We start from the raw sequence: 22,580 nt of genomic DNA on the forward strand, positions 1-22,580 counted from the left end.
GTACTAGGGTTAGAGAGGGCCTTTGTCGTTGGGTTTTATTCTTATTGTATTATTCGGGCTCCACCGACCCAAATATTAGTCAACTGGGTTGGGTGAGGTAGGAACGGATGAAGCCCACCGTCTAACAATCTGGACATTTCGAGCAGATCCGCCGCTCGAAACAGCTGACCCAGCCGCGACTGCGGAACCACCAGCAGCGTCTGCAAAGATCGACTCCGCCATCCCGCCGTCCCGCTCGGTGACCGGAGACGCAGCCGGGAACGTGACTGATCAGGCTACCGAGCCCGGCCGCAGGGCGAAGTCGGTGCGGTTCGAGGCCTCAGAAAGGGACATGCAGCAGCGGCGGTGGCGCTGACTCAGCCCGGCCTCCCTGCAGTCCCCCTGGCAGCCGCAGCAGCCACAGCAGCCACACGCGCGGGCGGCTGGGCCACACGCCTTCCCCGCCCTCGGCCCCACCCGGCCGCACCCTAAGCCGCGCGGCGTCACAGAGCGCATGCGTGCCGCGGGGGATGCCGGGAGCGCGCAGTGGCGGCAGCAGCGGCGACGGCAGTAACAGCGGCAGCTACAGCGGGGACGCGAGCGGGGCGGTGACGGTGTGGGAGGTGGTCTCACTCTTGGGAAAACTGCTGGGCACCGTCGCCGCGCTGAAGGTGGTTCTGTACCTGCTCCGAGTGTGCTTAGCGATGGCCTGGAAATCCGGCGGCGCCAGCCACTCGGAGCTAATCCACAATCTCCGCAGTAAGTGCCACCTCCGCCCGTTGTAGGGCAGCTGGGGCAGGCTGGGCCTGGACCGGGTCCCCCTGGGCCGTCTGGAACGTTCTGTCTGCCCCCGCGCGCCTGTTGGAGGGCTTCGGCGCAGAGTTGCCCCAGTAGTCCCGAACGGCGTGCGCTTGCAGTGGCCTCCCTCGGGAACTGTCACTCGTCGACGACGTGGACTGGAAGGGGAGAGAAAGAGCCAGGGGCCGCTGTTGGTGGGGGCAGGGGCAGTCGTCTCCCTGCAGGCCCTGGGGGAGGGAGGGCAGTACAGGTGGTGCTGCTGTCACTCAGGTCCGCGTCCGGGTCCGGCTTGTGAGGGGCGTGCCTTCGGGGTGGGAGCGTGTGGGCTAGGCCTTGTAGAGAGAGTGGGCTGGCGCTCAGGAGACCCCACGCTCGTCCCCTGCATTTTTCTCACCTTCTTCCTCCATAATCAACCTCGCTGCGAGCTTTCCCTCTTATGCAGCCTCCCCCGCCCTCCGTTTTTTCCCCTGGAGGGAGATGCCACTGTCTGATACAGGCGAGTGGAGGAAGATGAGAGTATTGCCATTGCAGATGCTGGGAGAAATTTCTCGGGCGGCTGTCCAGTGGAAAGCTCCGTAGGGGGCGGAGAAAGAACAGAGGATGCTGTTCTTGAGAGACTTGTGTTTCAGAAGCCTTTACAGGTTCTGGATCAACAAAGGGTTGCGTGTCTAATGTTCCAACTTTTTTCAGGGCTACCATAGGCTTTAAAAACCTTGTGTGGAGTTTCTTTATATCACTCTCTTATTGTATTCCTTCTTCTGATGATAATTTTAGGGTAGGATGATTGCTGTGTCACTTTCTTTTTTTAAATCGAAATATAGCGTCCCCGTTTTGTTGGGAGACTACAAGGGCCACAGTCTATAATAATCTCACTGGTCAGAATTTATAACACTCTTTGCTACTAACTTTGCAGTAATCATATCTTGCCACATGGTATTTTTAATTGTCCTGTGTTACTTAGCTTTTCATGTGTTTGTCTTATCTCCCAACTCGATTTGTAATTTCCTTAAGGGCTGGCACCATTAAATTTTTTTTTTTTTTTTGGCCGGGCTGGTTGGCTCACGCCTGTAATCCAGCACTTTGGAAGGCCCAGGCGGGTGGATTACCTGAGTTCAGGAGTTCGAGACCAGCCAGGCCGACATGGTGAAACCCCCTCTCTACTAAAAATACAAAAATTAGCCGGACATGATGGTGCATGCCTGTAATCCCAGCTACTTGGGAGGCTGAGGCAGGAGAATCGCGTGAACCTGGGAGGCAGAGGTTGCAGTGTGAGCCAAGATCTTACCACTGCACTCCAGCCTGGGCAACAAGGGCAGAAACTCCATCTCAGAAAAAGAAATTTTTTTTTAAACTTCTCTAAGAATTTAATAGTCATCCCTTTTTTTCATAAATGCCCATTAAGTGCCCATTATATGCCTAAATCTGTGCTAGACATACCAGGGTGGCTGAGAGAAATTAGGAGTACTGTTTGGCACATGGTTGGTACTTTTTTTTTTTCTTTTTTGAGACGGAGTCTCGGTTTGTAGCCCAGACTGGAGTGCAATGGCACGGTCTTTGCTCACGCAACCTCCGCCTCCTAGGTTCAAACAATTGTCTTGTCTCAGCCTCCCAAGTAGCTGGGACTACAGGCTTCCTGCCAGCACGCCTGGCTAATTTTTGTATTTTTAGTAGAGAAGGGGTTTCACTATGTTGGCCAGGCTGGTGTCGAACTCCTGACCTCGTGATCCGCCCACCTTGGGCTCCCAAAGTGCTGGGATTATAGGCGTGAGCCACCGTGCCTGGCCAGTATTTAATATATTAGTCATTTTCAATTTTTTTTGGTGGGGGGACAATACTTAATGTGGAAACTGACTCTTCAGTGTTTGGTAACAGAGAATGTTTGTTTGTTTATTTTTTTTGACAGGGTTTCACTGTCACCCAGGTTGGAGTGCAGTGGCCTGAGTTCGGCTCACTGCAACCCCTGCTTTTCGTGCTCTGCTCAAGCGATTTTCCCACTGCAGCCTCCTGAGTACAGGGGTACCACCGTGCCAGGCCAATTTTTGTAGGTTTTTTTCTTTTTCTGATAGTTTATGAGATGGGGTCTTGCTATGTTGCCCAGGCTGGTCTTTAACTCCTGGACTCAAGCGATTTGTTGGACTCAGACTCCCAAAATTTGGGGATTACAGGGGTGAGCCACTACATCTGGCCATGGTGAATGTTTAGATGTTAACTTTTTTTTTTTCTTTTTTTGAGATGGAGTTGTGCTCTTGTTGCCCAAGTGGAGTGGAGTGCAATGGTGCAGTCTTGGCTCACTGCAACCTCTGCCTCCTGAGTTCAAGCAATTATTCTGCCTCAGCCTCCCGAGTAGCTGGGATTACAGGTGCGCGCCACCACGCCCGGCTAATTTTTTGTATTTTTAGTAGAAACAGGGTTTCACTGTGTTAGCCAGGCTGGTCTCAAACTCTTGACCTAAGGTGATCTGTCTGCTTTGGCCTGTCAAAGTGCTTGAATTACAGGCACGAGCCACTGCGCCCAGCCTAGATGTCAATGTTTTGTCAAGCATTGTCAGGTTCATTTTATGGAATGATGCTTGATTGGAAATGGACATTTATGTGGTACAACAGTAGTATGAAGTATGATTTGAGTTCTCGTGGATGGCACATAAGCTTAATATGTTGTAAATATTTTTATGAAATCCCTTAACATAATCTCAGTGCCTTCTATTGCAGTATATGTACCTGAAACATTTTGTACACAAATTGTGTTAAGTAATTTTCCACCAGTAGATTATCATACTAGGCACTTGGCTGTGGCAGAAATTTGTAATCAATCAGGCTCTTAAAGTCTCTCCTTTTTGGGCCAAATTTGTGGTAAGCCAAGACTAGATAGATCTTTTCCCAGTGGTTTTATAATCACTTTAATGTATTGCATTTCTGTTCTTAGCTGAAATTTCTAAGGATGTTTTTCTGTCAGAAAATTTAATAAGGAATATTTAGCATACATAGATGTTGATTTTGCAAATAGTTTTATACTAGATTTATGAGGAAATTAGAGTAGTATAGTTGTTTAGCTTCTTTTGTAACACTTGTGCAACTTTAGTTTCAACTTCTTTCTGAGGTAATTCTAGCTAATAGATTTCTTTTTATTAGCTTATTATAAAAGTAATATTTGCTCATGGGAAAATTGCAGTTGACATAAAATTTGAAAATATTGCCTTCCTCATTATTCTACTGTGTATATTCTTTCTGAGTTAAAGGTTTTTAATTGAAATCTTAGAAAAATATAAAATGTGATTATGTTGATATTGAAATGAAAAGGGGCCTACTTACTAGAAGAGGAAGGAAATTACAGTTTTAATTTTTTTTTTTTTTTGAGACAGAGTTTCGCTCTTGTTGCCCAGGCTGGAGTGCAAAGGTGCGATCTTGGCTCACCGCAACCTCCACCTCCTGGGTTCAAGCAGTTGTCCCGCCTCAGCCTCCCAAGTAGCTGGGATTACAGGCATGTGCCACCACACCCAGCTAGTTTTGCATTTTTGGTAGAGATGAGGTTTCTCCATGTTGGTCAGGCTGGTCTTGAACTCCCAACCTTAGATGATTCACCTGCCTCAGCCTCCCAAAGTAAAGGTGTGAGCCACCGCGCCTGGCCAATGTTTTTTTTTTTTTTTTGGTTTTTTGTTTATTTTTAAGAAGTGAAGCTTAATATAATTTGTTAAGAATATTTTGTTTTCCTTTTGTATTAGAATCCATCATAACAGCAATATGGTTGTATGATTTCATAGTTGATGCATCATTTATAGAATATTTCAGATTGTAATGGTTGATTTTTTATGTCATGGCTTATATCATAACCACTCTTAAGTAACTTAGAACACTGACTAAAACTTGAGCATGTTTCAGAATCTCCTGGATCACCTGGAGAGCTTGTCGAAACACAGATTGTTGGAGCTTGAGAATTTGTATTTCTAACAGATTTGTAAGTGGTGCCAGTGCTGGTCCAGGGACTACATTTTCAGAACCAGTGACATGTAGAATTGAAAATTATAAGGTTGAATTCTGCCAGCGTTTCAGCTAAACCAGTTTTATGCTTTAGAATAATGTTTTAGAAAAAGCCTATAGCAGTCTTGCCCTATAGAGTGCTTCGTGATGTTCTCTATATTGTCCATTGTGGTAACTACTAGCTCCGTGTGGCATTTAACATTTGAAATGCGGACAACTGAAGAACTGAATTCGATTCAGAGTCTCGCTCTGTCCCCCAGGCTGGAGTGCAGTGGCGCGATCTCGGCTCACTGCAAGCTCCGCCTCCCGGGTTCACGCCATTCTCCTGCCTCAGCCTCCCGAGTAGCTGGGACTACAGGCGCCCGCCACCTCGCCTGTCTAGTTTTTTTTTTTTTTGTATTTTTTAGTAGAGACGGTTTCACCGTGTTAGCCAGGATGGTCTCGATCTCCTGACCTCATGATCCACCCGTCTCGGCCTCCCCAAGTGCTGGGATTACAGGCTTGAGCCACCGCGTCCGGCCTCAATTCTTTTTTTAAATTAACTTAATGAAATAATCACATGTATCTAGTAGTTACCATATTGGACAGCACAGGTCTCTAGAAATGAAAAATACAATTATTTTATGATTATGGACTGGTAATGTGCTCATGAAACAAATTAGCTTAATTTAAAACAACTGTGAGCCTGCTTAATCCAGGGAATGTGACTATTTAAATAATGTTTATATTAAAGTTTACTTCCTACTTGTATTGAGATAATTTCAAGCCATGGTAAAATTTAGGAAGATAGCCGGAGTAGTTGAGGTGATGTTCTGGAGCAGGGGTATTTAAACCAGAGGGTTTGTGGGAGGTTAACTTAATGGATAGGCTTCAAATGCTATACAGTAGTCCCTCCCTTATCCCATGGTTTTGCTTTCTGAAGTTTCAGTTACCCCAGGTCAACTGAGGTCTGAAAATATTGAATGGAAAATTCCTGAAATAAGCAATTCGTGAGTTTTAAATTGTGTGCCATTCTGAGTAGCATGAGGAACTCTCTGGATGTCCCACTTCATCCTGCCCGTGACATGAATCATCCCTTTGTTCAGCATATCCATGCTGTCTACACTACCTGCCCATTTGTCACTTAGTAGCCTATTTGGTTAGCAATGACTGTCACAGTATCACAGGGCTTGTGTCCAAAAAATCCTTATTTTACTTAATAATAGACCCAAAGTGCAAGAATAATGGTGCTGGCATGTAATTATACTTGTTCTATTTTATTATTCATTATTTTTGTTAATTTCTTAATTGTGCCTAATTTACAAACTAAACTTTATTATGGGTATGTTATATATAGGAAGCAAACAACATACAGATGTCAGATCCCTGACTTAACAGTGATTTGACTTAAAAGTTTTTTACTTTACTGGATGTAAACCTGTCATAAGGGACATAAACCCGTTATAAGTTAAGGAGGGCTGAGTGCGATGGCTCACACCTGTAATCTCAGAACTTTGGGAGTCTGAGGCAGGAGGATCGCTTCAATCCAGGAGTTCGAGACCAGCCTAGGCAACATAGTGAGAATAACATTTGTCATTTTCTCTACAAAAAATAAACAAAAGTAGCTGGGCGTTGTGGTGCATGCCTATACTCTCAGCTACATGGGAGGCTGAGATGGGAGGATCACTTGAGCCCGAGAGATTGAGGGTACAGTGAGCCAAGATCATGTCACTGCACTCAAGCCTGGGTGGTGGAGCAATACCTTGTCTCCAAAAATAATAATAATTACAAAAAAATGTTGAGCATCTGTATGGGCTGTATGGACTTTGGTACTGTATACGGTTTCAGGCATCTATTAAGGGTCTTGGACTGTATTCCCTGTGGATAAAGGGAAACTACTGTACTGAACACTGAAAGCAATTGTTCTTTTATCTATTTTTATTTGTAAAAATAATTCAGTCTATTCCCCAATACATCAATTATTTCTACTTATGTTTCTTTTGCATTCTTGACTTTGTCACTTTACATATATAATGTTTATAGAATTTTTCATTCAGTCAGCTGATATTTGAGTGCTTTCTATATGACAGGCACTGAAGATATAGCAGTGAACAAAACAAACATCCACTCCCTCTTGTAGCTTCTAATGGGAGCAGCCAAGTATAGTATGTCACATGATAAGTGACAAAGTGGGGAGGGAGGACAGAGTGTGTGGGGCAGTAGGTTTATAGTTGTAGAGAAGGCCTCAGTAAGGTATCATTTGACCAAAGACTTGCTGGAGGAATAGACACAGATCATGCAGGTAGACTTGGGATAAGCATTCCAGGCAGAAGAAATAGCGAATTCCAGATTTGGATTTAGGGTATGGGAGAAAGATTGGAGGCAAGGATCCAACACCAAGGTTTTAGGTCTTGGCAACTGGAATGATTTGCCATATTCTAAATTGGAAATGGTGAGTGAGTGAGCAGCCATGTTTCTTCTATGAGGAGGGGACTGTGAGAGATCAGGAGATTATTTTGAGGAATGCTTTTCTTATAAGACATTTAAGTCAAGATCTTTAGTAGGCATTTGAATATCCAAGAATTATGATGATTTATAGTTTTTATATCCTAAAAGCATTTACTTTTGTAAATAAGGATATTATTTTCTAATTCTATCTACAGCACCAGTTCTTAGCCACTAGTAGGTGTTGCTACTAGAAAAGAGCACTTATTGTTTCCTTTTTTTTTTTTTTTTTGAGACAGAGCCTCTCTCTGTCGCCCAAGCCTCCAGCTGCAGTGGCATGATCTTGGCTCACTGCAACCTCTGTTTCCCAGGTTCAAGCGATCCCCCCACCTCAGCCTCCCGAGTAACTGGGACTACAGGTGCACACCACCATGCCTGGCTATTTTTTTTTTTTGGTAGAGATGGGGTTTCGCCATGTTGCCTAGACTGTTCTCGAACCCCTGGGCTCAAATGATCCACCCGCCTCTGTCTCCAAAAATGCTGGGATTACAGGCATGAGCCACTGCGCCCAGCCAGCATTTAGTCTTTATATTCCATTACTTTTGTATGTACATGGGAAAAATATAACCAGCTAGTAAAATCCTAAGAAATTGGGGCCTCAGAGTTCAGAATATACCTTCTCATTTAGACTTATTTTAAGCCAGTCTTATGCATAGGTACTAGTAAGTAAACTTAAAATCCTGTGTGTATGTTTAAATTTAAATTATATAAAAATAAATAAAATTGGCTGGGTGTGGTGGCTCATGCCTGTAATCCTAGCACTTTGGGAGGCTAAGGTGGGTGGATCACCTGAGGTCAGGAGTACGAGATCAGCCTGGCCAACAACGCGAAACCCCATCTCCACTAAAAATACAAAAATTAGCTGGGCATGGTGGCGGGAGTCTGTAATCCCAGCTACTCGGAGGCTGAGGCAGGAGAATCGCTTGAACCCAGGGAGGTTGCAGTGACCCGAGATCACTCCATTGCAGTCCAGCCTGGGTGAAAGAGTGAAACTGTCTCAAATAATTAAATAAATAAATAAAATTAAAAATTTTTATCTTTAGTCATACTAGCCACATTTCAAGAGCTCAGTAGCCACATAGAGTTAGTGACCACCCTATTGGACAGTGCAGATAGAGAACAGATCTGCCATCACTGAAGGTGCTTTTGGATTGCATTGATGCTTGGCTGTATTACATTCTAGTTAATAAGATCTTAGGATGTAGGAGGGGAAAGATTCAATTGTGCTGTTACAAAAATATATTTATTAATACTATATTTAGCTTTGGTTAAATGCTTTCAGGGTGGCAGTGTAAAACTAAAGATTATTGGATAAGGGCGATGAAGATAACAAGAGGATCAGCATCTTACATGGTGCTTTGAAGGGATTGAGGTGGTTTGGTTTAGCAAAGGCTTTGTGGAGCAGTGGTGTTTAAATGTGAAGAAATGTCATGTAGTGGAGGGTCAAGCCAGGACAAATGGGAGGCAGATTTTGGCTCATTATAAATAAGTATTCAGAAGGCTATCCTAACAATCAAAGAGTTGGCTTTGAAAACGTATTTTCTGTCACCGAATATGTTGAAGCAAAGAATGGTTGACCATTTCACTGTAAGGGATCTTGTAGAAGGGATTTTGTCATCAGATTTGAATGTACGCTAGATCTCTAAGAACCCTTCCAAATCCAAGATTCTGTGATTCCCCCCCACCCCCCCACACCGCAGTGGTCCTTTGTACCTAGATTTTATGATTTTAAAAAATGTTTTATTTTTTGAGACAGAGTCTCACTCTGTTGCCCAAGCTGGTGTGCAGTGGCGTGATCTCAGCTCACTGCAACCTTTGCCTCTCTGGTTCAAGTGATGTCTTAGCCTCCCAAGTAGCTGGGACTACAGGCATGTGCCACCATACCCAGCGAATTTCTGTACTTTTTGTAGAGATGGGGTTTCACTATGTTGGCCAGGATGGCCTCGAACTCCTGACCTCAAGTGATCCGCCCAACTCGGCCTCCCAAAGTGCTAGGATTACAGGAATGAGCCACTGTGCCCGACCAATTTTTTTTTCTGTCTTTTTTTTTTTTTCCTGAGACACAGTCTTGCTGTGTTGCCCAGGCTGGAGTACAGTGGTACAATCTCAGCTCACTGCAACCTCTGCCTCCCCAGTTCAAGCAATACTCCTACCTCAGCCTCCTGAGTAGCTAGGATTACAGGCATATGCCCCACCACACCTGCCTAATTTTTGTCTTTTTTTTTTTTTTTTTTGAGACGGAGTCTGGCTCTGTTGCCCAGGCTGGAGCGCAGTGGCCGGATCTCAGCTCACTGCAAACTCCGCCTCCCAGGTTCATGCCATTCTCCTGCCTCAGCCTCCCGAGTAGCTGGGACTACAGGCGCCCGCCACCTCACCTGGCTAGTTTTTTTTTTTGTATTTTTTAGTAGAGATGGGGTTTCACCGTGTTAGCCAGGATGATCTCGATCTCCTGACCTCGTGATTCACCCGTCTCGGCCTCCCCAAGTGCTGGGATTACAGGCTTGAGCCACCGCGCCCGACCTAATTTTTGTATCTTTAGTAGACAGGGGGTTTCACCATGTTGGCCAGGCTGGTCTCAAACTCCTGACTTTGTGATCTGCCCGCCTCGGCCTCCCAAAAGTGCTGGGATTACAGGCTACTGCGCCTGGCCCAAGGTTTTTTTTTACATAGGGTATGGATTGCATGAAATTACTTGTGAAGTGTATGTGTTTTAGTAGCCAGCTACAGAAGTTTAACTTCTAATGTTACCTGCATTTTAAGTTTTGTATAACATTGTAGTTTGTTAGTGATGTAAAGGCATCCAAGGAACATATCCTCCTTTGAGAAATAACATCTAAATACTATGTAAATTAAAAGTTATTAAGGTATAGTGAGAGAACCATTTTTTTCCCCCATTGGTTGGCAGAGAAAAGTACATATTTTAAAATAATCTCTGGTACTTAGAGAATATGCTTTACCATAACTTGCCATCACATAAAATTCTTCCTTAATTATATTGGGAATTTTTTTTTTCTTTTTTGAGACAGAGTTTTGCTCTTGGTGCCCAGGCTAGAGTACAGTGGTGCCATCTTGGCTCACCACAACCTTCGCCTCCCAGGTTCAAGTGATTCTCCTACCTCAGCCTCCCGAATAGCTGGGATTACAGGCATGCGCCACCATGCCCAGTTAGTTTTTGTATTTTTAGTAGAGACGGGGTTTCACCAAGTTGGCCAGGATGGTCTCAATCTCTTGACCTCGTGATCTGCCTGCCTCGGCCTCCCAAAATGCTGGGATTACAGGCGTGAGCCACCGTGCCCGGCCATATTGTGAATTTAAAACTAATTCCTTTCAGACTTTTTCAGTACAGAAAGTACTTTGGGTGTCTCAGCTTCTACTTAGTATCTGTCATGCCTAATCATTCTGAATGGGAAGAAAAAGGTGAAAGTTTTGTTAATTTCTTACTGTTTTTCCAGACATGTTGATAGCAGAGAAGAAATGCAGGGTAGATGATTAACAGCTATCCAAGTCTTATAAACTAATATAATAAGGTAATATTTCCTTTATTGAGATGTAACCTTGTAACAAGCTTAGAAAGTTTCTATATGACTTGAAATCCATCTGCAGCTTATTTTCTTTCTTTCTTTCTTTTTTTTTTTTTTTGAGATGGAGTTTTGTTCTTGTTGCCCAGGCTGGAGTGCAATGGTGGGATCTCAATTCACTGCAACCTCTGCCTCCCTTGTTCAAGCAATTTTCCTGTTTCAACCTCCCGAGTAGCAGAGATTACGGGCACCTGCCACCACATCTGGCTAATTTTTATATTTTTAGTAGAGACAGGGTTTAACCATGTTGACCAGCCTGGTCTCAAACTCCTGACCTCAGGTAATCCATCCACCTCGGCCTCCCAAAGTGTTGGGATTATAGGCGTGAGCCACCGCACCAGGCCTGTTTTCTTACCTGTATTTTCAGTGCTTCATACCAACACAGGCCCTCTTTATTTTTTCATTTCTGCCAGAGTTTTCAGCATTTTTCTATTCCCCCAGATTGTATATCTTAGAATAATCACTGATTCTTTCAGACTGTCATCAGATTAACTCAGCAGTTCCTACAAATGCCTTTCATAGCCATCCGTTTCACCATATTTTCATTGATACCATCCCAGCCCAAGTTCGTAGTTGAAACTTAAGAGTAACATACCTGGTGTCTGATTGGTTGTCATACTTTTCAGTTTCTGTCCCTTTAGATCCAATCCATTCTACACATTATACTGATTTTCCTAGTGTACCGATTTCTGTGTTGTCACTTTGCTGCTTAGGTTTCTTAATGCTTACTGTATCAGGTGTAAACACCTTTTGCTTAGCTTTCCAGGCCTTTTGAGAGTCTTAAATAGCTTACTCCCATGCTCCAACTCCAATCCTGTTCTTCAGGCTGGTCTTATTTACCTCTTCATATGCTTTGTGCATGAGGGTACATTGTTCAGTTGCTATAACAAAGACCAAACAATACCTTAAACAAAATAAAAGTTTCTCTCTCCCATATCAATCCAAACAGTTCAAGGCTAATACGGTGGTTCTATGGTGCTGAAGACCTAGACTCTTCTCTTGTTGCTCTGCTCTTTCCCTCATCTGCAAGGTTAAAGATAGTTTACCTTCACCATCTCCCTCTTCCAGCCAATGGGGAGGCAAGCAGGAGAAAAAGGAAAACACCCATTCCTTTTAAGAGCATGATCTGGGCCGGGCACAGTGAGCGCCTGTAATCCCAGCACTTTCAGAGGCCGAGGTGGGCGGATCATGAGGTCAGGAGATCAAGACCATCCTGGCCAACATGGTGAAACCCTGTCTCTACTAAAAATACAAAAAATATCTGGGCATGGTGGCGCATGCCTGTAGTCCCAGCTGCTCTGGGGAGGCTGGGAGTCCCAGCTGCAATGGGGAGGCTGAGGTAGGACAATCGCTTGAACCAGGGTGTCGGAGGTTGCAGTGAGCCGAGATTGTGCCATTGCACTCCAGCCTGGCAACAGAGCAAGACTCCATCTCAAAAAACAAACAAACAAAAAACAAAAAGAGCATGATCTGGAAGTTGTATCCATAATTTTTACATATGTTCCATTGACAAGAACTTAATTGTAAGGATTCATATAATCACAGGGAGACTACTTGGGAATGCACCCAAAATAATTCTATTGCTATATACTGGATTATAGAGGATGCAGGTAAAAAGAAAATTGTGTGTGTGTATGTGTGTGTGTGTATATGTATATATATATATACACACACATATATAAAACTATGATATAATTATGTGAAGGAAGGGGATAGGTTTGTATTGTGTAAATGTCCATCTTGGTGGGAGGTCAGCAGATGATGTCTAAAGTAGATAAAATGCAAAATATATGTGTACACACACACACATACATACATAAAATAAAATTCTATCACTATGAAAGTAAAGGAGTTCTTGCTGTATCTTGCTAATTGTAAGGGTGGGGTGTGTGTGTGTGTGTGTGTGTGTATACATATATATACACACGTACATACTATCTATGATAGGTTAGGATAATTGAGAATATTAATTTTTAATCAAGTAATATATGTATATATTTAAAAGATACAGAATAAGATGAGCTTATAATGAAAAACAACATTCTTCCCCATTCCCCAACTCATTGCTTAGAGTGTACCACTTTTAACTGTTTTTGGTTCTTGTGATTGCCTTCATATCTCTAAATCATATGCTTAAATTGATGTTTCGTGGGTTTTTTGTGTGTGTGTGAGCCAAAGATTTATTTATTCATTTCTTGCATTTATCTACTTTAGACGTCATCTGCTGACCTCCTGCCAAGATGGATGAGTATTTACACAATACAAACCTGTCCCCTTCCTTCATATAGTTATATCATAGTTTTTGGTTCCTCTTTTGTGGTTACCTTTGTAACTTTGAGTAATAGACTTTAACCTCTATTTCTTGTTCCATAATTTATAAACTGACTCTACCTCTTAACGCACCTACTTGGTAAGAAAGGGTATTAGGGAGTTCCTGCTCTCATTTCCTAATTGATAGACAGTTCTTTTACATTGTCAGAGTTGATAACATTTACATTTTGTTTTGAGCAGTAAATAAATCTTATGCACTTTATTGTTGATTTCAAAAGTTGAAAGTCAGTAGCCATCATTCATATTTATGACTATATCCATACTTTGCTGAACTATGGGGTGTATTGAGTTTGTTCCCTGCCCTTTGTTCCCTGTATTACAGGCTTTTCTACTATTGAAGACTTTCTACTATAAGAAGACTTTCTACTATTGAAGGCCTTTCTACTATTGAAGAATGTTTTTCCTTTTTTTTTTTAACGCTTCATTAGTTGCTTGAAATCTTGTCACATTTTAGTTTTCTTCATATGTAAATCATAACTCTTGTATAGTGTTTTTGTGTTTTTCCTGGAATTTGATTTATCCTGTGTGCCCGGTTTCACCCATGCTTCAATTTGGGAAAAGAAACATTTTTCTTAACATGACCCTAATTTTTTCAAGGTTTTTATTATTTGGCTGATAGCTTGGATTCTATTGCATTATCCTTTTTGAATCCTGTTTTCACTTGAATCATTGCATATTTGGACCAACATTAGCCATTATTATAATCATTTAATTACGGTCTTTAGACCCTAGGTTGGCAAGCAGATTGGGTATGGGTGGCTCTCAAGTTGTTCTCTATTTCAAAAAAGCCTAATGGGAATTGCACGTTTACCCCTAATTAGCCTGTGCATGCAAACTAAAATGTCAAATTACTTTTCTGTTTGTTAGAAATATTTTAGGGCGCTGGCAGTTGTATATATCATAGAGTACCAGTGATAGAAAAATGGTTTAATAACTTAGTAAATATATTATAGTTTGGTTTAAGCATCTTTTAAAACATGGGATCCTGGGCAAAAATAAATAATAAGAAAGTTGTGAAAATTTTTGGAAACCACCCAGTAACGCCTAAAAAAGTTTTATTCTGAGCCTTGATGGGTTCAGCTTTTTAATAAATGACTGATGGCATGCTATTAATAACAATTCCGAGTTTTTAGTAAATTCCATATGCCTTCATATCTGTAGAGCCAAAGAAGCTCACATAAATTTGATAGAAGTATCTTATCGAGCTTGAAGGAAATGATTTCTTTAATTTACTTTGGTTTTTAGAATGTACCTCAAGTACAGTCTTTAAGATGTCACACTTAAGTGTCCATCTATAGAGGAATGAATACAGTGAATATGATGATGGTTTCAAAAATTGATGAATATTTGGCAGTGTTGAGTGAAGCTGCCTAACCTGAAAAAAATAAGGCTTGAGGTAGTCATGATTTATCTTTATGTAAAAAATAGTTGACCAGATAGAAATTCAATATATTCTTTGTGGCTTCAGAGAATAACACTAAGAGTTTCATGTGAGTGAATTATAAAAAGAGAGATTCATCTTAATACAGAGAAATTGTCTAATAATCGGAATGGTCTGAATGAGCTAGTAAGAACCACAATAATGGAACTCTTTTAGAAGAGAATATGGTACCAATTTATGAAGTTAGACTTGATGGCTCCTAAAACCTCTTGTGACCTTGAGAGTCTATGAATCACCCTCTGGAATTTGAATTAATTTCAGGGAAATGAACCACTTAAGAACTATTTTGGGAAATAGTAGAACTCACTAAGCTATTTGAATATGTTAGTAGCAGTATAGTGAAGTGATCATAGAAATCTAACCTCTTAATTTGAATAACCCTACCTCTTATTTGCTCTGTTATCTTGGACTACTTAACTAGTCTTTCTAACCTCAATGTTATGATCTGTCAAATGACATAATAATAGTACCTACTTTATAGGCTTGAGACAACATAAGATTCTGTTTATTAGAACTGTATCTTTCACATGGTAAACACTCAGCAAGTATCACTGCTATTATTACTCTGCTTTTAAAACTTAAAAAAATAAATGCTTTCAGGCTGGGGACAGGGGCTCATGCCTGTAATCTAAGCTGAGGTGGGAGGATCACTTGAGGCCAGGAATTTGAGACCAGCCTGGGCAACATTGCAAGACCCACTCTCTAAAAAAAAAACTTTTAAAAATTAGCCAAGTGTGGTGGCATGCATATCTAGGCCTATGTGTTGGGGTGGCTAAGGCAGGAAGAGCACTGGAACTCAGGAGGCTGAGGTTATAGTAAGCTATGATGGTGCCACTGCACTCCAGCCTGGGCAACAAAGCCAGAGCATGTCTCTAAAAATAAAAAAATGGGGCTGGGTGCCGTGGCTCACGCCTGTAATCCCAGCACTTTGAGGCCGAGGCGGGTGGATCAGAGTTTCACTCTTGTTGCCCAGGCTGGAGTGCAGTGGTGTGATCTCGGCTCATTGAAATCTCCACCTCCCAGGTTCAAGCGATTCTCCTGCCTCAGCCTCCTGAGTAGCTGGGATTACAGGCACCCACCGCCATGCCTGGCTAATATTGTATTTTTAGTAGAGACAGAGTTTCACCATGTTGGTCAGGCTGGTCTCAAACTCCTGACCTCAAGTGATCCATCTGCCTTGTCCTCCCAAAGTGCTCGTATTACAGGTGTGAGCCATCATGCTCAGCAAAAAAAAAAAAAAAAAAAAAAAAAAAAAATTTAAGGTCAATTAACGACACTATAAAAGGTATAAATACAAACTTTCCAAGTAACAATGAATATTTTTTAAAATCAGCAAAAAAGGCACATCAAATAGAGAAAACAACGTAAATAGTGATAAACTAGAAAAGACAAACTCATATGGTCTTTCCATTTTAAAATATAAATTTTGGATAAATTACTCAAATAGAAAACATTATTTCTACACAAAGAAGTGTAGGCAAGCTACCCAAAAAGGTCATTAGACTAAAACATTGAAAGCATTTTTTAAATTTTTATTTATTTATTTTTTATTTTTTGAGACAGAGTCTTGCTCTGTCGCCCAGGTTGGAGTACTGTGGCGCCATCTTGGCTCACTGCAAGCTCTGTCTCCCGGGTTCAAAAAAATTTTTTTTACTATCTGGTTTATCAGTATGAAATGGTATCCTTTGATTCCTTCTATTACCTATACAACAATCAGTGATCTAATTCTACTTTCCCTTTTTTCCTCCTCCCATTGTTTTTAGTTGTATTCTTTCTACTTTGTCAGAGCATACAACATTTAAGTGCTGTTATTTCACCCATGTTCCTATCCTTATTTTTGCCTTTGCTATACAATTGCATATGTGTCCTTTGCCAACATATCCCTGGTTATCTCTTGGTTAGATGAAACACATCCTCTAGAAGATTCCTCAGAAAGGGCTTGTGTGTGCAGCATTCTCTGAGTTCCTGCATATTCAAAATGGTTTTTTTCCTTCCTATAGCCTTGATATTTGAAGGACAGCTTGGCTGGGTATAAAATCCTTGGCTTACACTTTAAAAAATCAGCTTTATTGAGGCATAAATTATATAAAAATTCACCAGTTATAAGAATACAGTTTGAAAAATGTGACAAACGGAATGTGTAACCACCAACTTCATTATGATGTAGAACATGGGTCAGCAAACTACAGGCCACAGATCAAATTTGGCCTGCTGCCTGGTTTTATAAATTTTTATTGGAACACAGCCACATTTTCATTTATATAGTGTTTCTGGCTGTTCTGGCACCACAGTGGCAGTGTTTAGTAGTTGTAACAGAGATTATATGGCTTGCAAATCCTAAAATATTTACTATTTGGACCTTTACAGTTGTTTGCTGATCTCAGGAATAGAATGCTTCTTTCACCCAAAAAGTTTTCTCGTGTCTCTTTGCAATTAATCTCCTCCCTTCTCCTATCCCCTAGCAACTACAGATGGGCCTTCTACCACTATGGTTTTGGCTTTTCTAGAATGTGTTAAAAATTGAATCATATGTAGTCTCCTCACCTGGCTTCTTTCACTTAAATGAGTGCTTTTGAGATTCATTCAAGCCAAGTGTGGTGGCTCATGCCTGTAATCCCAGCACTTTGGGAGGCTGAGGCAGGTGGATCATGAGGTCAGGAGTTTGAGACTAGCCTGGCCAACACAGTGAAACCCCATCTCTACTAAAAATACCAAACTTAGCTGGGCATGGTGGCAGGCGCTTGTAATCCCAACTACTTGGGAGGCTGGGGCAGGAGAATCACTTGAACCCAGGAGGCAGGTTGCCGTGAGCCAAGATCACGCCACTGCACTCCAGCCTGGGTGATAGAGCTAGACTCTGTCTCAAAAAGAAAAGAAAAAAAAGAGATTCATTCATGTTGGGTATATCAGTAATTCGCTCCTTTTTTTTTTTTTTTTTTTTTGGTAGAGACAGGTTCCCACTATGTTACTCAGGCTGGTCTTCAACTCTTGGGCTCAAGTGATCCTCCTATCTTGGCCTCCCACAGTGCTGGGATTATAGGCATGAGTCACCACACCTAGCCGTTCACTTCTTTTTATGGTTGACTTGCACTTTCTTTCCTTGAATTTCTTGAAAATGCTGCTTTATTCTTACTTTGCTTTGAATCTTGCTCTTAATTTTTATTTTTATTTATTGAGACAGGGTCTCACTCTTATCACCCAGGCTGGAGTGCAGGGCATGATCAGGGCATACTGCATCCTTGACCTCCCAGGCTCAAGCAGTCCTCCCACCTCAGTCCCCTGAGTAGCTGGGTCTACGGGTATGCGTCACTACATCTGGCTAATTTTTTAAGTTTTTTTGTAGAGATGGGGGTCTCTTCATGTTGCCCAGGGTGGTCTCGAACTCCTGGACTCAAGTGATCTACCCACCTTGGCCTTCTAAATTGCTGGGATTACAGACCTGAGACACTGCATCCGGCTTGTTTGTTGCTCTTAAGAAACCCGTGGTGACCTAATTTTTTGTTCGTTTGTTTGTTTTGAGATGAAGTCTCGCTCTGTCACCCAGACTGGAGTGCAGTGGCGCAGTCTTGGCTCACTGCGACCTCCGCCTCCCAGGTTCAAGCGATTCTCCTGTCTCAGCCTTCTGAGTAGCTGGGATTACAGGTGCGTGCCACCACACCTGGCTAATGTTTGTAATTTTAGTAGAGACAGGGTTTCGCCATGTTGGCCAGGCTGGTCTTTGAACTCCTGACGTCAGGTGATCCACCCACCTTGGCCTCCCAAAGTGCTGGGATTACAGGCATGAGCCACCACACCCGACCTGTTTGTCTGTGTTTTGAGACAGGGTCTTACTCTGTTGCGCAGGCTGGAGTACAGTAGCATGATCACGGCTCACTGTAGCCTCAACTTACTGAGCTCAAGTGATCATGCCACCTCAACCTCCAGGTAGCTGGAACCACAAGCACATGGCACCACACCTAGCTAATTTTCGAATTTTTTTAAAGAAACAGGGTCTTCCTATGTTGCCCAGGATGTTCTTGAGCTCCTAGGCTTAAGCAATCCTTTGGCCTTGACCTCCCAAAGTGCTCGGATTACGGGCGTGAGCCACCGTGCCTGGCCCCTAATTTTTAAAATTCTTATTATAATAGGTAATTCGATCTATTTGTCTTGATTTTTTTTTTGGAAATGGGGTCTCACCCTGTCGCTCAGGCTGGAGTGCAGTGGCATGATCTTGACTCACTGCAGCCTCCGCCTCCCAGGCTCAAATGATCCTCCCACCTTAGCCTCTGAGTAGCTGGGATCACAGAGATGCACTACCATGCTCGGATAATTTTTTTTTTTCTTTTTTAATTTTTTTAAAGACAGAGCGTTGCTCTGTTGCTTATGCTTGAGTGCAGTGGTGCGATTTCGGCTCACTGCAGCCTTCTCCTCCTGGGTTCAAGCAATTCTTGTGCTTCGGCCTCCTTAGGAACTGGGATTACAGGCATGTGCCACCATGCCCAGCTAATTTTTGTATTTTTAGTAGAGATGGGGTTTCGCCATGTTGGCCGTGCTGGTCTTGAACTCCTGACCTCAAGTGATCCGCCCGCCTCAGCCTCCCAAAGTGCTAGGATTACAGACGTTAGCCACTGTGCCAGCCCAGCTAATTATTTTTGCCTTGATGTTCTGAGAATTTTTTTCCTTTCCTTTAAAATCTAATAGTTTCATCAGAATGTATTTTGAAGTTAATTTTTCCTGGTAATATGTTTACTTCCTGGCACATTTTCTTGGAATATAGTTTTAAATATGGTTTTTGTTTAATCAGAAATGTATTTATTTGCATTTAGTTTTCTTTTTATATTAGTTTTGAATGGCATTGGTTTGAAATTTTTTTTTCTTTTTCCTACTTTTAGGCATTTTGTGGACAGAGTTCATGTGTACCGCCTCCTGTTAGTATAGCGCCCTGCACCTTCTTTAATGGAGAATGATATTGGTAGTGGGGAGGAAAACGGGAGTTAGCACATATTTATGCAGGATTCTTTTTTTTTTTTTGACATGGAGTCTTACTCTATCACTCAGGCTGGAATTCAGTGGCACGATCTCGGCTCTCTGCAACCTCTGCCTCTGGGTTCAAGCAATTCTCCTGTCTCAGCCTCTTGAGTAGCTGGGATTACAGGTGTGTGCCACCACACCTGGCTAATTTTTGTATTTTTATTAGAGATGGGGTTTCACCATGTTGGACAGGCTGGTCTCAAACTCCTAACCTTAAGTGATTTGCCCGCCTGGGCCTCCCAAAGTGCTGGAATTACAGTTGTGAGCTACCGTGCCCAGCCTTGAGACAGGGTCATACTTTCTCACCCAGGCTGGAGTGCAGTGGTATGATCGTACCTCACTATAACCTCAAACTCCTGGGTTCAATTAATTCTCCCACCTCAGCCTCCTGAGTATTTATGACTACACACTTGTGCCATGATGCCCAGCTGATTAATTTTTTTTTTTTTTTTTTTTTTGTAGAGACAGGGCTTTACTATGTTGCCTTTCCTGGGCTCAAGCTATCCTCCCTCACTGGCCTCCCCAAGCTTTGAGATTACAGGCATGGGCCACTGCATCCGGCCTTAAACTCAAATAACTAATTGTTGGGGAAGGCAAATATATATTATTGATCTTGCTTTCCTTCTTGAGAAATTCACTTCTCCTGGCTCTACAACAGTATGGTCTTATCTTCATCCTGCCTCTGTGACTGCTCCTCATCTTTGATGACTCTGTTTTCTTTGTGTATCTTTTAGATGTTGGCTTTGTTTGTCTTCTCTATTTATTCTCTGGCCACTTTGAATTCACTTTGGTTGTTTCAGTTGCCATCCATAATAAATAGAAATCTTAATATCTATTCTAGATCTCTTTCCTGAGCTCCAGATCCATGTGTCCAGCTGACTACAGAGTATCTCCAGTTGTATGATCCGAAGCCCCTAACTGAATAGATAACTTACCTTTCTACCCCTTAACTTGATCCTTCTACAGGATTTCTTAAATTGGTAAATGGCATCAGCATCTCAACGATTACCCCCACTCCCACTCCCAAATCCAGTCAGTCAGGTATATATTACCTACCAAATATAACTCATTATCCTTCTACTTTTCTGTGTCCTTGCTGTTACTAAAGACTAGGTTGGGCCGGGCGCTGTGGCTCATGCCTGTAGTACAGCTTTGGGAGGCTGAGGTGGGTGGATCATGAGGTCAGGAGATGAAGGCCAGCCTGGATAACACAGTGAAACCCCATCCCTACTGAAAATACAAAAAACTAGCTGGGCGTGGTGGCGGGTGCCTGTAGTCCCAGATACTGGGGAGACTGAGGCAGGAGAATGGCGGGAACCCAGGAGGTGGAGCTTGCAGTGAGCCGAGGTGGAGCCACTGCACTCCAGCCTGGGGGACAGAGCCAGATTCTGTCTCAAAAAAAAAAAAAGAGAAACCAGGTTGCTGTTACCTGGTCCATTGCAACAACTTCCAATCATTCTCTCTTCCAGTTCAGTCTCTACAGCACTGGTGTAATTATTCTAAAATACGTCTGATCACGTCTGTCTCTTCTGAAAATATTTGCCTCGTTTGTTTCAGAAAACGGAATCATCAAGACAGATAAAGTATTTGAAGTGATGCTGGCTACAGACCGCTCCCACTATGCAAAATGTAACCCTTACATGGATTCTCCACAATCAATAGGTAAGCTTTACATTTCTGAAAACATCACATTTTTCATCATTTACTTTATGATTTTGGTAAGTAGAAAAAGCCTGGGACACAGATATTTATCTGTTATTACCTTCTTAATTTGAATTTTATGACTCAGCAAGTTTCATAATCCCAAACATACCTATTTTAATAAAATTATGTTTTTCTGTTTTCTGTTTTCTCAAACAATATATACATAGTATAAAGAATTAAAAACATTTTTTGAAATAAAATATTTTAGTGAAAAAAAACTTTTTTTTTTTGGAGATGGAGTCTCACTCTGTCACCCAGGCTGGAGTGCAGTGGTGCAATCTCAGCTCACTGCAAACTCCGCCTCCTGGGTTCAAGCAATTCTCCTGCCTCAACCTCCCGAGTAGCTGGGATTACAGGCGCATGCTATCACACCCGGCTAATTTTTTGTATTTTAGTAGAGACGAGGTTTCAGCGTGTTGCCCAGGCTGGTCTCGGAACTCCTGAACTCGAGCAATCCACCCACCTTGGCCTCCCAAAGCTCTAGGATTACAGGCATGAGCCACCACACCCTGCTGTAAAAAATAAAAACTTTTAATGAAAACTTACAGTATTAGCTGAGTTCTGAGTTTTCTTGAGGGGCCTTAGTGTTGACTAGAGATTAGTTTTCAGGTTAGGATTAATTTTTTAAATCAATATTTAAATTAGTAAGTGTGCTTAAGTTATTACTGACTTATCTGCTTTATTTGCCCTGCTTTTTTGGCTTGTGTTTGTTTTTAGAAAGTCCCATGTTTAACTGCTTCTCCTGAAGCAGGTTTTGCTGAACTGCTGAGCCTTGGCAGTGGGCGCCTTTGAGGCTTAGAAGTGCCTCAGGATTGTGTCAGTCGGCTGCCATGCTATCTTCTTTTGAAGCACTATAACAGTCAGCAGAGAAGATCCTGGGGAGCTTCTGAACCCCGAAGGCACCTGCTACCACCGCTCAGTGAAACTTGCTTCAGAGGCAGAAAGAAGCAGGTAAATAAGTTTTGAGAAAGCAACACCAGAAGAAAAGAAACTAAAAGTTAAGAACCATGAAAAGATTGTGTGAATTAACATTAGATGATAAGATAAAGAATAAAATGAAGTAGTTTATTGGTCTTTTAAGCTGCTTTTTCAGTTATTCTAGTTTTATTTTAAGTTGACAGAAATATGAAGCAATTTCATTTTGCACAGACTTTGTATACCTATTACACATGAAAGCTTATTTTTAAAAAACAATCTGAAGGAAAAACAAGCCAAAAATATATCAACTCTCAACTTACTGAAATTCTTCCTTTCTTTTTTTTTTTTTTTTTTTTTTTTGAG

At 42.1% G+C, this 22,580-nt stretch overlaps 1 protein-coding gene across 2 annotated transcripts in view; it reads left to right on the top strand.

Moving 5' to 3' along the window:
• The first annotated feature begins 481 nt into the window (after positions 1 to 481).
• The window catches only part of PCMT1 (protein-L-isoaspartate (D-aspartate) O-methyltransferase), a 60,619-nt gene continuing 38,520 nt past the window's right edge, over positions 482 to 22,580 (top strand). For both annotated transcript variants that reach the window (XM_023188415.1, XM_023188414.1), the window contains exons 1-2: positions 482 to 738; positions 21,153 to 21,257. In XM_023188415.1, coding sequence (XP_023044183.1) covers positions 510 to 738; positions 21,153 to 21,257 — 334 coding nt within the window. In that variant the 5' untranslated portion in view covers positions 482 to 509. The remainder of the gene's footprint in view (positions 739 to 21,152; positions 21,258 to 22,580) is intronic.

The sequence above is a fragment of the Piliocolobus tephrosceles genome, chromosome 5 (genome assembly GCF_002776525.5).
Source record: "Piliocolobus tephrosceles isolate RC106 chromosome 5, ASM277652v3, whole genome shotgun sequence".
NCBI classification, from domain to species: domain Eukaryota; kingdom Metazoa; phylum Chordata; class Mammalia; order Primates; family Cercopithecidae; genus Piliocolobus; species Piliocolobus tephrosceles.